This window comes from Monodon monoceros, unplaced genomic scaffold (assembly GCF_005190385.1).
Source record: "Monodon monoceros isolate NGI ecotype Baffin Bay Population unplaced genomic scaffold, NGI_Narwhal_1 Super_Scaffold_7, whole genome shotgun sequence".
In the NCBI taxonomy this organism is placed as follows: Eukaryota; Metazoa; Chordata; class Mammalia; order Artiodactyla; family Monodontidae; genus Monodon; species Monodon monoceros.
In genome coordinates, this window is record NW_021703784.1 from 12,229,217 (window position 1) to 12,245,705 (window position 16,489).

Genomic DNA, 16,489 nt, shown 5'->3' on the forward strand with positions numbered 1-16,489 from the left:
ATTGCGAATAATGAATAATTGACCTTCAGGACATCCTGAGATATGAACTATTAGCCTCAGCCTTCACCTCTTAAAGTCTCCAAATGACTTGACCTTAAACATTTTCCATTCTCCCACTTACAAAATGAAGAAGCCAATCTCTTACCTACTCTGTCCTCAAGGCTGTTCTGTCAAAAAGAGTAGAAACTCTGAACTCTTCGGAGTCCTGTGTTAATGTATATCACCTTTAGCATCAGTTCGGGGAGTCACAGACTTAATCTGCCAATGTGAAACCCTGTCTCCACCCCGTTTCATTACACGCACTCACATGTCCTGCACAAAAAAAGACCCAGGATAATCTAAACCTCTTCTTGCCAATAGTGGAATACTGTATATCATCACCATACAAATTTATTTAGGAACAGAGAGATTCCTTTGAATCTCATCATTTTCTTGGACATGCCGTCTCTAAAAAAAAAAGTTACCATCTCTGGAATGGCTTCATGTTACATGTTTACACACTGGCCCACAAAGAAGGAGACTCGAGAAAGAATGTTCCCGCAGAAATCAACAAGGATTCCCAGCCCACGTGGGAACTCTTGTGGAAGCTAGCATGGTATTTCACACTTTGGTATTGTTTTTCCTTTCTTTTTCTTTCTTTTTTGTTAAAGAAGATAAAATATTACAGAGATCTTCAAAATTCACACCTGAGTTAAATATTTTGCTGGAAAATTCCACACTAAGGAGAGAAGAACATAATGCAAAAAAAGGAAAGGGCTATATACAGGTATTTGCCAGCATAATTGTTGCGTGTGTGCTTTTGTGTTCTTCCTTCTGCACCAGGAGAAGGGATAGAGGACGAGATAAGGAGAAATACAGGAAAGGAGAGAAAGAACAAGCGTTTCTGAACTCTGGGGCAGAGAGAGCAGACAGAAGAACACCTGTGGGCAGAGCAATGTGCCCAGGGGGCTGAGTGTGGCTCAGCGTTCTGTAAAGAGGAGGGAATTCGGAGAACACAATCATGAACGGATGTGGTTCTGGAAAAGGGGCGGGGCTAAAGAGAAAATAGGGTGACGTGAAGACTCAGTCAGAAGGCTTTGCTGAACAGAGTAGACATCAGAGCTTTGGTGGAGACATCAGATTCAAATCTTTTCATAGATTCTAGAATCAGTTCGGAGATTGTGGCTAAGTTCAGAGTCAAAACCTTCTCACCCCTCTGGTGGTTTGGCACCAGGCAAATGGCTGTGCCCAGAATGAGCTGGAGATGAGCTGGAGAATAACGGCAAGAGGTCCTTTTTTCCTGCGGTACGCGGGCCTCTCACTGTTGTGGCCTCTCCCATCGCGGAGCACAGGCTCCGGACGCGCAGGCTCAGCGGCCATGGCTCACGGGCCCAGCCGCTCCGCGGCATGTGGGATCTTCTCGGACCGGGGCATGAACCCGTGGCCCCTGCATCAGCAGGCAGACTCTCAACCAGTGCGCCACCAGGGAAGCCCAAGAGGTCCTTTCTGAAAGATCACTGTCGCAGTGAAGCCATCTGACATATTTGGAATGAGAGGAGAAGGGCACAGGCAAGGAAGGTAAAAATGGTCAACTCCTAGGCGGGCTGTGCGTTTCAAGAGCACTAGGGAGCCAGCACATGGTTCGGTCGCAGTTTGGATCTCCAGAGGCCCTTGCTCCTGAACAAGGCAAGAGTTTGGGTTCGTTGATAGTGGAGATTCTCTTCTACTGTCCTGAAAGTAATCTGTCCATACAGAGAAGGCGTGACTCCCTTCCTTCCAGTGGGGAATACAGGGCCAGGTGGCATAGGAGAAACTTTTTTGGTCTCAGTGGAGGTAGGTGGGATGATTCCATCGGTACCAAGATCTAGAAGGAAGGAAGAAACAAGTCAGTTGGACAGCTTCTAATGAGGAGGGAAGATGGGAATGAGCAGTGAGTGTTAGCAGGTAGGTATGGGGTGGGGGGTAATGAAAATGTTCTGGAATCAGATCGTGGTGACAATTGCACAAACTTGTGAATAAACTAAAAAGCAGTGACTTGTACACTTTAAAATGGTAAATTTTATGGAAAGTGAATTATATCTCAAGACAATTCTTTAAAATGTACATTATATGTTTTTCTCTCTCTCTCTCTTTTTTTTTTTTTTGGTGGAGACAGCTGAGGAGCTCCAACCTTTAGGGCTGTGCAACAATTGGCCCATAAGAGGTGGCTGCCTTGCTGAACAGTCTGGGTGTGGACAAGCGGGTTCACTTCTTCCGACAAGCTCAGGTCTTCAACCAATCGCCTAACTTGCAAATCTCTGTTTTGTTCTGAATCGGGGAAGGATCTCTCGAGGCATCCGCTGAGAACGCTTCTTAGAGTAGATTCTTTCCTTCATTAATCAAAGCTTGAGAGGCTGCTTTTCCCGCTGCATCCCGGGTGGGAGCATGAGGTTACGGGGTAGCACCCTCCTGCTCTCACAGTGTCAGCCACGCTGGAAGCTCAGGCTCGGGGCAGAACACCCCAGAGCGGAGGCGCTGGCCTGGGGGGTAACTCTCCTCAGCCCAGTGAAGGACCTGGCCCTTTCTGACAGGAGGGTTTGGAAATTTCCACCCTCCCAGTGAGGAGGGAAATGTTGGCTTTGTTGACATCAGCTCCTTGCCAGGACTGCTCTCTGGCTAAGGCTTCTCTTTTAAATCCCACTCCCTAGGGAGAGAGCCCAGTCTGGCGCTCCACCCTGCCCCCTCCCTGCCCCCCCCATTCCCCTTGTCCAGCCCCGTGACAAGCTTTCCTTCCCAAGGTGTTGACCCAGACGCAGCTTCTCACATGTCCCTCGGCCCCGCTGAGGTATCTCTGGGCTCGCCCCTCTGCCTCACCCTGAAGAGTTAAAACTGGTGGAGGAGTTCACAGCCGCTTTGGAGTGATTTTGAGATGCGGTAGGGCTGCTGGCGTGGAGTCCTGGGCCAGGAGACGAAGGCCTGCTGTTGTTCCCAGAGGGGCAGGATGACGTTACTGAGAACAAGGAGAGGCAAAAACAAGGGGGAAACAATGAGGCTGGGTCTGGGGACCTCGTGACATTCAGACACGTATCCTCCAAGGGGGCTCACCCTGTCCCTACCCGCCACCCATCTGCCCAACTCCTACCATGTTAGCATCGACACCCGGCCCCAAAGGGGCCCTCCTCATACACGCTCTCCTCGGCCCGGGCCCTGGAGAGCGGCGTGGCTGGTTCTGCGAGTCCCAGACTAGCCGAACGCAGGAGATACAGATGCCAAAATCATCCCACTCCAGGACACGCCCTGGGCTGGGCATACGCAGCCCCGGACCACGGGGCAGGATGAGCAAAAGAACCAGAAGCCTTGGAAAGGAAGAGAGGAGGAAAGAAAGCAAAGTGCTCGGGGAGGAAAAGAGAAGCTGAGAGCACAGGTAAAGATGGCCAGCCTCTCTGATGTTGCCATCTCCAGAGGGTTCGTGGTCTTCCAGAAAGAACACAACCAGGAGTGAGGAGACCTGGGCCATTCACTAAGCAGCTCTGTGGCCTGTGGCAACCTGTTTCACGTCCCTGCATCCCCTGCGTCCCCTTTTCGACCTCTGTAATATGGCAGATTTGGATTAAACTGTATTTGAGTTTCCCAAACAGCATTCCGTGGAGAAGGTGACATATATTTCACCCTCCAAGCTAAGATGCTTTGAAGGGTCGAAGGCACTGCTATTGATAATTATGTCAGGACAAGGGACTGTCATATGGTCATCCTCTCTAGCTCTTTGAAATGCTTTGGAATACTCTTTGAAAAATAGAGTTCTGTAGAAAATTGGTTTGGAAAACCCTGCCTTCCATACAGCTCATTTGTATGGAGAAACTGCGACAATTAAAACAAAAACAAACACTTGTTCAAACTTTGCCTACCCAGCATTTCCCAAACTTACTTGATCACAGAAGCCTTTTCTTCCTAGCACAGATTTTAACATCTTTTGAAATACGTTTTGGGAATGCTGACTTAGGTAGGTACCTCTCAGTTCTAGTATCCCATTATTTAAAAGAATTCTGGTACTATTCAGAAACCTCATTTTTAGAGCTCACCTGTTCCAGGCATGGTGCTGTGGACAGGAGGGACAGAGAGGGGCCCCAGAGACCCAGAGGGAGACACCTGAAAGGCAACAGAAGCTTATAAATGTCCACTTCTGCTTCCTTCTCCCACCTCTGGCACTTCTCCCAGGATGCTGGGCCCCAGACTCTGCAGAGACAGGGCTCAGCTTCCTGGATGATTTCCTAGTCCCAAACCTGCACTCTGTGCCTTGTTTCACAGGAAGGTCTCTGGACCGCGCACAGCACCCAGCTCTGGCTCTGCCCTGCTCCCACGTCTCCCTGCTGCTGACACCAGGCCCTGCCCTCCCTGCTGCGTGTCCCCTGGCAAGGTCTCTTGGGCACTGCCAGGCTGAAGCTGCCCTGCTCAAGTGCTCCGGTGATGAGAGGAGCATGCCTCCCGGACCCTGCTGTGGCTGACACTGCTGGATTGCATGCCTATTTTCCAGTCCCTTCTTCTTCCTTTTTAAAAAAGTATTTATTTATTTTATTTATTATTTATCTATTTCGGCTGCACTGGGTCTTAGTTGCGGACTTCTTAGTTGCAGCGTGTGTGTGGGATCTAGTTCCCCGACCAGGGATCGAACCCTGGGGCCCCTGCATCGGGAGTGTGGAGTCTTATCCTCTGGAGGACCAGGGAAGTCCCTCTTCTTCTTTCTTAAAAGACCCCTGCACTTGCTCAGGGCAGCAGAGCACCCAGCCCTAACCACCCTGTTTCAGGCTTCCCATCTTGATGCATGAGTAGACCATCCACTCTCCCGAGGTAACTGGACGAGATGAACTGCGGTCTCTGAAGCCTTTCATCTTGCCCTGGATACTTCACAGCATCATCAACTCTGAGTTTGGAAGGGACCTAAGATGATTTGGCTTAACCTCCCACACAGTTCAGGAATCCCCTCCCTCAGTATTACTATCCTAGCACAACCTGGAACAAGATATAATAAAAAGAATAGACATTGTGGCCCAACAGATCTGGGGGTGAGCCCTGGCTCCACCACTGTCTGTGTGATGTGGGCAAGTTACTTAACCCCACTGAGATTTGGTTTGCTCATCCGTAAAAGAGCAGTAATACCTCCCTCATATTTTCTTTTAATTAAGATTTAATGAGATAATGTCCGTAAAGCTTCCAACTCAATGCCTGGCAAACAGCGCACGGCTGTTAGCTCCCTTCCTTCCAGCAGGAAGCTGTCAACTGTTGTGTGTTTCCAGCTAGAAACTGTTATTTCTTCATTTGAGCTGAACCCTGCATACTTTTCCTCCCCCTTATTCTTCTCATGCTGACCTGGGACGCTCAGATCAACCTTTACAAAGGACCTTGCAAGGAAGTTCTGCTCAGGGAGCTGGGATTGGCGATCCTCCCCTCCCCAGTTTGGAACATCCCATCCCGACAGGATGCAGCATGTACTCATTTCCTAATTAATCAGCAAGGGTTCTGCTGCTTTTGTTTACCTGCCCTTTTACAAGGAGCCTCCTCAGTCGGCTGGGGCCCACCAAGGGTGGAGACAGGTGTGGAGCAGCGTGGTAAGAGGTAAGAGATGTTATTGATAATCTCCCTCTCTCTTCTCCTCCGCCCCTCCCTGCTGCCACAGCCCCAGACATTTGTTGTTGTTTTTAAATAAATAATTATTTAGTCACTGCAACCAGCTTCTTCTGCTTCCTTCCGGAGACGGACTATACATATGCAAGCAGACATAGATATGGTTCCTTTAATATTTTGTATATAAATGGAAGCGCTCTGCGCACACTGGTCTGAATAATTTTGCCTTTTTCTTTTCCTTCCTTCTCTGTCTGTCTCATTCTTTTTTTTCCCCTTAACTGTGTATCTTAGAGATCATTTCACATCAGAAGCAGAAGGAACTATGTCTTAGTCCCACGGACAGTGTCCCAATGAGACCTGAGGAGAAGACAGGATTAGAACATTTTCTCTAGTCTTCCTTCAGGATGCCACAAGTATTAATGTGATTATTTATTTAACATCTTTCTCCCCCACTAGGCTGGGGAATTCATGAGGGCAGGATGATGCCTGCGTGGTCCCCTGCTGTGTCCTCAGTGTCTACTGCAGTGCCTGGAACTTTGCAGGTGTTAAGTAAATATGTGTTGAATGCACGATGAGAACCCATGACACTCCTTTACGGCACCTCCATGCCTCCCACCACTTTCCTCCACATTGGTGTCCCAGGCTGGGATTGAACCAAAGTGATGACTGCCTCCCATCTATTCTAAACAAAGCCCCATCTTTAAAGATTCTGATTCTCTTATGACATGGTTCAGGTTCCTTAACATGGTCTACAACGTCCTACATGATTTAGCCCCCGCCTACCACTCCAGCTTCCTCTTCCACACACTCTCTCTCACTCCTCGGGTTCCATTCCAACCTTCTTTGCTTCCTCTCCCCACCCACCCCAGCCTCAGAACCTTTGTACACAGTTTCCTCTGCATAGAATGTTCTTCCCGACACTACCTCCACCCTTCCGTCCTGTCTCCCACCGCAACTCAGACCTTTTCCCCATTCAAGTCTACTCTTTCTTCTGCTGTCAATTTGAGCATCATTCCTCGAGAAGCCCCTGACATCTGAACTAGGTTAGGTCCCTCAGATACCCACACATCTTATCTGGAGGCTTCATCACAAATTGCATTTGTTTAATGTCTGTTTTCCTTGCTAGACTCTCAGCAGAGATCACCAATAAGTATCCTGTGTACCACCATATCCCAGTGCCAAACAGATGGTGGGTGCTCAGTAAGTATTTAAGACAGGAATGGTGAATGAATATCACATTGTCCCCAACCTAAAACTGTCAGTGGTTCTTCATATCTTTGAGAGTAATTTAGCATCCACGACCCACCATGATCTAGCTCTCATCAACCTCTCTATCTTAGTCCTAAACCCTTAGCTCCAGCCAGACCAAAAGGCTTGTGATTCCCCAAATGCATCATGTTGTTTTATAATTCCATGCCTCTCACACACTGTTCTTTCTGCCAGCCATGCTGTTCTTTTTGCTAACTCCTAATCTGTTTCTGTTCTCCAAACAAATCAGGGGGTTAGCCCTCCCACACCCCATTCTGATTTGGGGGTCTTTTATCTGTGTTCCCAAAGCACTCTTGCAGGGCTCTTCGCATCTGCATCACCCCTCCATATACTTCATTGCATTTTTTTTGCATTTTCTGGTTCCTCCTTCTCAGTTTCTTTCCTTGGTGCTCTCCCTTTACCCATCCCTCAAAAGCTAGTGTTCCCCAGGGTTGAAACCTCAACTTTCCTCTTTGCTTCCTCTGTACAAACTCCACAGGTGAGCTCCTCCTTACCCAGGATTCCAACTACCACCTGTGTGCTTATGACTCCCAGCCCATTTCTCTACCTTAGCCTTTCCTCCTGAGCCCCAGACCCATTATTCCAAGTGCCCGGGACATTCCCACTTGGGTGTCCCACAGGCCTCTCTGTATATCATAATGATGTAAAGAATTGAAATCATCATTTTTTCCTGCTCCTAAGCCAGCTCCTCGCCCTGTGTTTAATTGTTCCGTCTACAGCACCAGCTTCTACCCAGTCAGCCCAGCCTGAATGCTGAGAGTCATCCCAGAGTATTCTCTTTCCTTTATGGCTCTCCCCGCCCCACCCAGTTTTCAATTTATTAACCAAGACCTAATAATTCTACCTTCTAATTATCTCCTGAATCTCTCCCATCCCCTTCATTCTTACCAAATGGGTTTGCTTCAGCCCTTATAATGTCACTGCTGGATAACTGCAGTCACATCTAACTGGTCTCTCTGAAACCAAATATGATGCCTCTCAAACCACCCTTTATAACTACAGTCAAAGTGATCGTTCTAAAAAGCAATCAGATCACACTAATGCCCTACTTCACGTCCTTCAGCAACTCCCCAGGGCTTCAAGTTCCTTAGCCTCGCTCATAGCCCCTTGTGTCTGGCCCTTGCTGATCTATCCAGCCTCATCTTTCAACATTCCTCCACGTGGAACCACCGGCCATTCCGTGCATGTGCTCTCTTCTCCCTCCTCCATACCACTGGTCTCATACTACCCCCCGGGGGAATTCCACCCCTCACTTATTTGCCTCTTCACTCCTCCTTGTCTTTTTAGAGTCAGCTCAGGTATTAATTATCTCCTTGGGGAAGCCTTCCCTAACCACCAGCTCCCAAGACTTTGTTAGCTGCTACTCCTAAGTTCTCCAAGAGAAATCATCGTGTCGTTTATCATTTGTTTATTTGTCTGTCTCCTCTGCTAGGCAGTGAGGTCCTCTGGGACAGGGAACAAATATTACTTCTTTGTGCATCCCCAGCACTCAGCACAAGGACCAAAACATAGTAGATGGTCTATAAATGTTTGGTGAAAGAATAAACAATAGTATAGTTTTATGAAGTCGCTATGTCCCACCCAGAACGAGGCTGAATTTCACCCATCCTTGAGTACTAAAAGACAGAAGACAACACCATTATCCCTAATTCCCTTAACCTTCAACCATCACCATCCCTAGGGTTGAAGAAGAACCTTCCGCCTCCCCCCGACACCCTCCAGGCACCATCTCTCTCCTAGATGGAGAAGACATTGCGTATCCTCCAAACTTCCCATTCTGCCTGAACTTCAACTTATTGCCAGCCCTGACTTCTCCCCTTGAACCCCAGAATCACAGATATAACTGTCTGCATGACCCTTCCTCTTGGATGCCTAGGAGGTAAGTCTAACTTAATAGGACCAGCTCTGAATACTTAGTCTTTTTTCCCCCTCAAACCTGTTCCTCCTGCAGTCTTCATCATCTCCGAAAATGGCAGCACCTTCCAACCAGCTGCTCATCCTGGCCTCATTTCTCACACTCCATATCTGAGCTAACAGCTCATCTTGTTAGCTCATGGTTGAAATACATTCAGAATCCGGCCACGTCTCCTCACCACCATGATCTCCACCCTAACCCAAGCCTCCACCACTCTCAGCCTGATGGTTGTAATTCTCAGGCTGGTATCCTGCCTCTACACAAATCAATCTCCACATAGCAGCCTATGTCAGCTCTCCAGTGTCTTCTTTTTTCACTCAAACTAGGAGCTAAGGTCCTTTCGGTGGCCTCCGAGACCACGGTGAATGGCTTCCTGTTACTTCCCCGTTACTTCTCGGACTTCACCTCCCACTTCTCACCTCCTTCCTCACCCTGCCCTGGCGACATTGGCTTCCTTGCTGTTCCTCAAACATGTCAGGTCTTCTCATTTTCTGGTTTCTCTACCTTGGAACACTCTATCCCTCAGATATTTCGTTCCCTTTCAATACTTAGATCCCTGCTCAAATGTCACCCTATCAGAGAGGTCTTTTCTTACCCCTCTACTATAAAAGCATCTCCCCGTAATCACTTTCCATCTCCTTATCCTTCTTTATTCTTCTTTATATTATATATATTTTTGTATACAGCCTCTCTTTGTTTGTATATTTATTCCTTGCTCCCCAACCCCCATCTTCTTTAGGACGGGGAGGACTCTTTGCCCTCCAGGCTTCATCTCCCCCAGTGCTTGGCAGGCAGCTTGGCTCCTGGCCACTCACCAGCCGGGAACTGTACATGGGTGATTTGATGGGTGTGGCCACAGGGCAGTTGATTCGCTTCTCCTTTTGGCGGCGGTTGCAGAACCAGACCCTCACCACCTCCTTCTCCATGGACAACTGCTCTGCAATCATGGAGATCTCCTCTGAGCTGGGTTTGGGGTTCTACAGAAACCAAAGGGATAGAGTAGTCAGGAGGAGAAGGGAATAGGATCAAGAATTGTGCGTGGGGAACAGATGTTCCGAAGAAGCAGGATAGAACAATAGATGGAGCAAAAGCTTTAGAATTGGACCTACGATGGAATAGTGGCTTGAGCACTTACTCTGTGGCCTTAGGAAACTTTCTGAACCTCTCAGTCTTATCATCTATGAAATGAGAGAAATAATGCCTCCCGTATAGGATGATTATGAAGATTAAATGAGAAAATGTGTATAAACTGCCAAGCACAGGGCCTGACACAGGGTGGAGGCTCTTCTCTCGCTCCTTCTTCAGAAGTTCTGAAAAGAGGAGCCCACTGATGAGTTAGGTAGGGCAGGCAGAATCCCCAGAACACACGCTCCCTTCTGTTCTTTCCTCAGAATCTGATACCCTTCTCTTGCGTCATTTCTTGCTGCCTACCTCAAAATAGGAAATGATAAAGTTAAAACATGAGGACCCATCAAGACTATAAAGGAGACATGTGTGTATATAAATAAATAAATACACACACACACACACACACACACACACACATTCCAATACACATCCATCACTCCTTTGTTCTGACCCCTCCCACCCCCACCCAGTCTTTGATCTTAGCTCCCTTCTCTCCCTTCTGCACCCTCCCTTACTCTTGCTGCTCTCAGAAACTTAATCAGAAGGAAAAGCCAGGTCTTGTCATCCTGCCAGCAGGATGCAGCCATCAAGTCCTGAGTCATATGTGCTGGAGCGTCTGCTGGAGAGACAGGAGTCCTGGAGGTCTGGGGCCTGCAAGGTGGAACTAGGCCACAGGCGAGCCCTTTAGGGACCGTGTGGTGTGGATGGAAGCTCTGGAGGCTGGTACCTAAGGCATCCTGATTAGAGGCTGTTTAGACCACACCTGTTTATCCCTCTTCTCTTCCCCAGCCCCCCCGGGGCACATAACTGGTATTATTAGTGTCCACATATTGGCTCAAGACTATACTTTTGCTGCAAGTTCAAAAAGGTGTCTACGTAATATGACTACAAATATTTAAATATACATAGAAGAGAGAAATAGAAGGACGTGCATTTAGATGGCATTTGGTGGTGGATTTTTTTCCTGCCTCCCTGCATTTTCCAAATTGTTTACAATGAGCATTTATTATATATATAATTTGAAAAATACAGAACAATGCAAAGAAAATAAAGAATTTATATACAATGCCCTGGTTTTGCTCCCTTTATCTCAACTGGATACAGAGATACACTCTCCTCTGGGATTCTATACCCCTGTCTTTAAATCTCCTGGCTCGAGGGACAATGGGCACCAAACAGAGGTCAGGGCGAGAAGGGTCAGTGGGGGAGGAAGTTTCTGGAACCCAGCCTCTCATTCAAACACCGGGGCACCCGGAAAGGGAGCGTGTCTCTGTGTCCCGACCCTTTCCCAAGGCAGGTGTATGGGGGCTCAGGGGTGGCGCCGGGGGGCTTGTGTGCGTCTGCTCAACCCCTGTGCAAGTCGGCCCACCCGTCGCCACCCAAAGGGCCCGCTCACATCTTGAAATCTCTTCTCCAGAGTCAGGCGGATGCTGGTCTCGATGCTGGTCCGCTTCTTCCTCTTCCTCCCGAACACTTCACTGAGGGTGGGGTAAGAGCTGGGGGTGCTCACGGAGGGGTCTGATGGAGAGGATTCTGTGGGGAGGGGAGAGCAGAGGAGACTCAGGGAAGGGAAAGCAGCTGGTTCAGGCTCTGGCTCGATGGACTTGGGGTCCAATGACCCTTCCCGGCAGGTTCTGCAGCCCCCTCCCCGACACAGGGGAACCAGACAGACCAAGAATCCTGCTTCCCCTCGTTGCTCTGGGCAAAAGGTCCTCTATGCCTCTCACTGCCGTGCCTCCAGCGTTTGCGGTCATGGTTCGGGGACATCCAGACATCAGCGGCGCGTGTGGGTGTGAGTGGGGGCAGGCAGAGCACCTACGAGTGGCGCCCACGAGCCTGTCTTTTACAAGTAGGCCTGGATGCGACTCCCAAGGAAAATGAGGACTGGTGTTTTGAGCTAAAGGCAGTGGCACTTGGTGGCGGAATGTTGGTGTGGAAGCCACTTCCTTTTCAGTGTGAGTGTTGGGGTTGAGGCTGTATGAGGGGTCGGCGGGGATGTCCCTTAGGAAGGATTCAGGCGCAGCCAGGGAAATGCACAAGAAATGATCCGCAAGATCCCTTCCCGAAGATAAGACCTTCTGATCACCTCTTTCACTTCGGCGCTCCAGTAAAACCGCCAAAGGATCAGCCTTCCACGGGTGGGGATGGGGCAGGGTGGGCTGGGGAGCTTCCTCACCCCCTCCCTTGTTTCCACGTGGAGCAACTTCCGAGAGGGTCACACCCTTGGCTGCCCATCCCCCGCTTTCCTCTCTCTCCATAGTAACCACCGACCCACATTAACTACAGACGAGAGCCCAGCCCTGACACTGGCTCTGCTCCTAGACCAGTGGTTCTCAACCTGGGGCGAGATTCTGTACCACCCTCACTCCCCCAGGGGACATTCGGCAGTACCTGGAGACATTTTTACACCTGTCAACGGGGGCGGGTGCTCCTGGCGTCTAGTGGGTAGAGACCAGGGATGCTGCAGAATAGCCTACGATTCATAGGACCGCCTCCGCCACAGGTCAATATCTGTCCCAGGCTGCTGCTAGTGCCTTGGTTGAGAAACCCTGTCCCATGCTATGCCATGACACCAAACTCTTCCATTCATTATTGCAAACGTTTTGCCCTTGGCTTACAACCCGGACCTCCTGGCCCCCCACGCCTGACTGAATCCTCCTGCAAGCCCCACTCTTGCTGTAAGCCTTTCCCAACCAGTCTAGCTTGGAGTAACTCCCTGCCCTCTGAAAACCTACTCAAGAATTCGCCAGGTGAAGAGCTTGCGTTGTGCCTACTGCCTCCTCCTCCCAGCCATGAGACCCTAGAGAACCTACTTCCCTAACCCCCTGACCTAGACCTAGTCCAGACAGCATTCTGGGTAAGTGTGTTTGCTCTGCAGACCCGAGCTTTGTCTCTGGCGAGCTGTCCTACCGTCTAGGCTGGGTGTGTCTCGGGTAGGGAATAAAATGGGGCAAGTCTTTGTGGCCACAGACCTAAAGCTATGTCTTCCATGCACTTTATCAGTAGTGAAGCTGACATTTTCGTCTCTACTTGGCTGTCTCCTGTGTCTTATTTCTCAATTGGTTCCAGACTCAGGAGGAGAGGAAAGGGTGCTATGTATTGACTGCCAAAAGCCCCAACACAGAGGACTTCCCCGGTGGTCCAGTGGGTAAGACTCCACGTTCCCAGTGCACGGGGCCCGGGTTCCATCCCTGGTCGGGGAACTAGATCCCGCATGCATGCCACGACTAATAGTCTGCGTGCTGCAAGGAAGAAGCTCGCATGCCGCAAATAAGCGTCCATGTTGCAACTAAAAAAATATATCCCGCACGCTGCAACTAAGACCCAGTGCAGCCAAAAATAAATAAATAATAATTTTAAAATGTTGTTAAAAAAAAAAAAAGAAAGGAAGAAAGAAAGCCCCAACACGGACCAGTCACCATCCCCTTCCCTGCAGACCTTCTAAGGCTCCATCCATCCTCGTGTCCCTGAGGCCTACCTGCATCATTCAGCCACTTCTCCAGCAGCGGCTTGAGCTTGCACATGTTCTTGAAGCTCAGATTTAGAGCTTCAAATCTGGAGATGGTAGTCTGGCTGAAGTCGTTGCCATACAGCTTTCCCATCGCCAGACCCACGTCTCCCTGCACGCGGGGATGGAGAGGGAAGAACTTTGAGAGGTAGGCCCCTTCTCTCCTTTGTCCACATCCCTCACCATCCTAGCGCCTATCCACACCCAGCGAACCTTTGCTCACCCTGGCTCCCTTCCAGTTTCTACCCTCTAAGATGGAGACTTGGTTATTTCTCTTCCTAGACTCTGAGTGCGCTGTGCCCTCGTGCCTAGCTCCTTGCCTGGCTCTCATTCCTCTCCCCTCCACCAGTGGTGTTCCCATTTTCCCTACCAACGGCAACTGTGCCCCATTCTCAGGGGACACAGGAACACGGTGGGTTTGCCCCAAACACAATGAGCTCTTAAAACCTCCACTAGGGAACCCCAGTCTCTACTCACTCGACCCAAGTTCTTCCACCTCCTTGCCCCAAACCGAACCTGTGTGAAGCCCAGCTTAATGCGCCTCTGCTTGAAGGTCTTGGCAAACTTCTCCAGCTCCTCCAGGTCACTGGGCTCGTCAGCTCCTCCAGAGCTGGGGAGATGCTTGGGGACTGGGAGATGCTGGGATGCTTCCAGCTGCGGTTCTAAAGAGGATCCTGGCACCCCAGGGCACCCAACTGCCTAAGAGCAGACACACACCAAGCCAACGCACAGTCAACAGATCAAATGCATTTCCTGATATTTTGTACGAATAGGCCCACTTAGAGGATGACAGATTGGATTCCTATGATTTCGATGGTGTGCAAGTGGAGATTGGAGTCTCCATGAAGGGACTGGCAAATAGCTGCAGTAGCTGGGGTAGAAACAGTAGGAGTGCGGGACAGGGAGGTGGCCTTTCCGGGTTTTAGTCTATGACTCACTATTTGAGTCTGAGCAGGTAACTTCCTCCTTTCAGTTTTCTACCATAAAAGGAGCTAGCAGACTCGTTTACAAAGATCCCTGAAACAGATCTCAGAACGGGACAAGGAAAAGGTTGTTTGCCTTGCCTGTTCTTTTCCACAAAGCAAAGTAACTGAGGTGTTCAACAGGCATTAACTGAAGATAACAGAGGGCATCTGAAATTCACTGAATTAATGGAATTTCCACAAAATTCCAAACTCTTGTGACTGCCATTTTATTTTCTAAACAATCTTCTTCTTTCCGGACAGTGTTTTGTTTTTTGTTTTTTTTAATCAAAGGTATTCCAGTGTTGTCTAAGTGCACCTTGATCTCATTTGTGGTTGTCAGGAGATATTCTTTCTTTAGTTTATTTTCATAGGAGAACAGACCCTTATACCTAGAATCCATGTTGTGCCCATTTGGGGTCAGGAATAAATCCAACACGTCCACAGAGAAGAAGCAGAAACCCATCAGGCTTGGGGTCCTAACGGGCTTGTGTCCAGGGCAGGGGCTGCTACCGATGTGGATGGCGTGGCCTAAGTCCACCCTCTTCTCACTCCTTTCCAGTTTACTCTTTTCCGAGACTGGGGTTAACTTTACTCCTTTCTTCCAAGATATTCAGGCTTCCCATTCAGACGGGCAGCCTTGTGATGACCAGAGAGAAGCTAAGGACTCTTTTCCCCCGAGGGAGGGTCTTTTAGAGCAGAATGATTTGAAACCATTAAGCTTTGATCCTGTTCCGTGGGAGAGAAGGTGGCGTGGACCAGACCCTCAGGACAAGGCCTCGGTCCTCTCTCAGCCTTCCTTTTCATGAACTCATTTGTTCTTTCATCCCACAAACATGTCTTGAGCTCTCTGCTAGACCTTCCCCCTATTCCCTTCACATCCGATCAGCGGCCGAATTGCACTGAGTCAACTTCCCCAACATCCCCTGTCAGCCCCTCCTCTCTACCCTTATTGCCACCACCCAAAGCCAGTCCCTTTGCTGCTGCTCCAGGATGATCTTAATAACCTTCCAAACAGCCTCTCTGCTTCTGGTCTCGCCCGGCTCTCGTGTTATAAGACACGAGAGGTGATCTTGAACCCTCTCTCAGATCTCTTCCAGATCTAAGTCTGTGATGATGCGATTCGGAGACCAGTCAGAAGGTCCAAGAGCTCAGGACTCTTGGTATCCCCATTTCTATTAGCCACTAGGGGGCACCCACCCCCTTCCAGGGGCCTCCACTGGACTCTAGCCCTGTAAAGCCAGGGCCCTGAGTGATCCACGGGGATCTTAGCCCCGAGAAGGGACATTAGGGTCTCTGCAGTCATTCCCAACTATTCCACACGTCCGTCTCTGCAGAGGCGCCTCATGCAGCAGTGCAGGCATTAACTGCAGCGGGTCACCCAGATAAGGGGAGGAGTGGCAGCTCCAGTGTAGCTCCTGTTGCCCTCGCCAAGCCACACTCCCTGGCGTGAGGCCACGTCTGGCCAGAGGAAGAGGTGCCTTTTTTCTCCCTGGAAAACAGGTGCTGTGTGGCACCACGGCAGCTCTGCAAAGGGCCCTCTCGCAGGCCTCCGTCCTCCTGACCCATGCTTTGTCCCCTCCAGGAAGCAGTCTAGAAGAGCAGTTCTTAAGAGAGGCCCAGAGATGAGAGGCCCTGGCTTGGTGTTCTCAGGACATCAGGTCTCTGGGCTTCTGGTCTCCCCCTTGGCGCTTGAGAGCACCTTGGCAGGGCTGGCAGTCACCTTGGCGTCGCTGGAAAGTTGGCTGATCCCAGGTTCTCAGAGGAGAGATGCCAGGGCCTGACTGGGGCGGGAGTGGAATGCCTGCACACAGAGCAGGCTAGCCCGGGAGCTGAAATCTCTGGCTTCTAATTCTGGCTCCACCAGTGATACTTGGTCCCTCATTTCCTCTGGCTGTGGCTTGAATTTGCCCCCGTGCCGACTGGGATAGTCCCTCGCGATTCCCTCTTCCCAGAGGGGTAAGGGTACCGTAAAGTGGGTGGGGGAAGCCTAGGAGCTTAACTCTGTCAGGAGCTGGGACAGGAAGAACGTGGGTGTTTACCTGGGACGCCAGGCCAAGCCCCGTCTGTGGGAGGAGGAGAGAGCTTTGCTGCTGTGGAAAGGAGAGAAGATTTGACTGCAGACCTGGG

At 49.9% G+C, this 16,489-nt stretch overlaps 1 protein-coding gene across 7 annotated transcripts in view; it reads right to left on the reverse strand.

Moving 5' to 3' along the window:
* Positions 1-1,498: 1,498 nt before the first annotated feature.
* Positions 1,499-16,489, reverse strand: part of POU2F3 (POU class 2 homeobox 3) — a 79,528-nt gene continuing 64,537 nt past the window's right edge. For 5 of the 7 annotated variants that reach the window (XM_029208351.1, XM_029208355.1, XM_029208353.1 and 2 more), the window contains 8 exons: positions 16,402-16,484; positions 13,914-14,096; positions 13,368-13,509; positions 11,286-11,422; positions 9,577-9,738; positions 4,038-4,104; positions 2,833-2,968; positions 1,499-1,843 (listed from right to left, as the gene is read on the reverse strand). In XM_029208351.1, the coding sequence (XP_029064184.1) occupies positions 1,804-1,843; positions 2,833-2,968; positions 4,038-4,104; positions 9,577-9,738; positions 11,286-11,422; positions 13,368-13,509; positions 13,914-14,096; positions 16,402-16,484 (950 nt within the window). In that variant the 3' untranslated portion in view covers positions 1,499-1,803. Of the gene's footprint in view, positions 1,844-2,782; positions 2,969-4,037; positions 4,105-9,576; positions 9,739-11,285; positions 11,423-13,367; positions 13,510-13,913; positions 14,097-16,401; positions 16,485-16,489 lie in introns of those variants that run through there. The other 2 variants (XM_029208354.1, XM_029208357.1) reach the window with 2 other exon arrangements.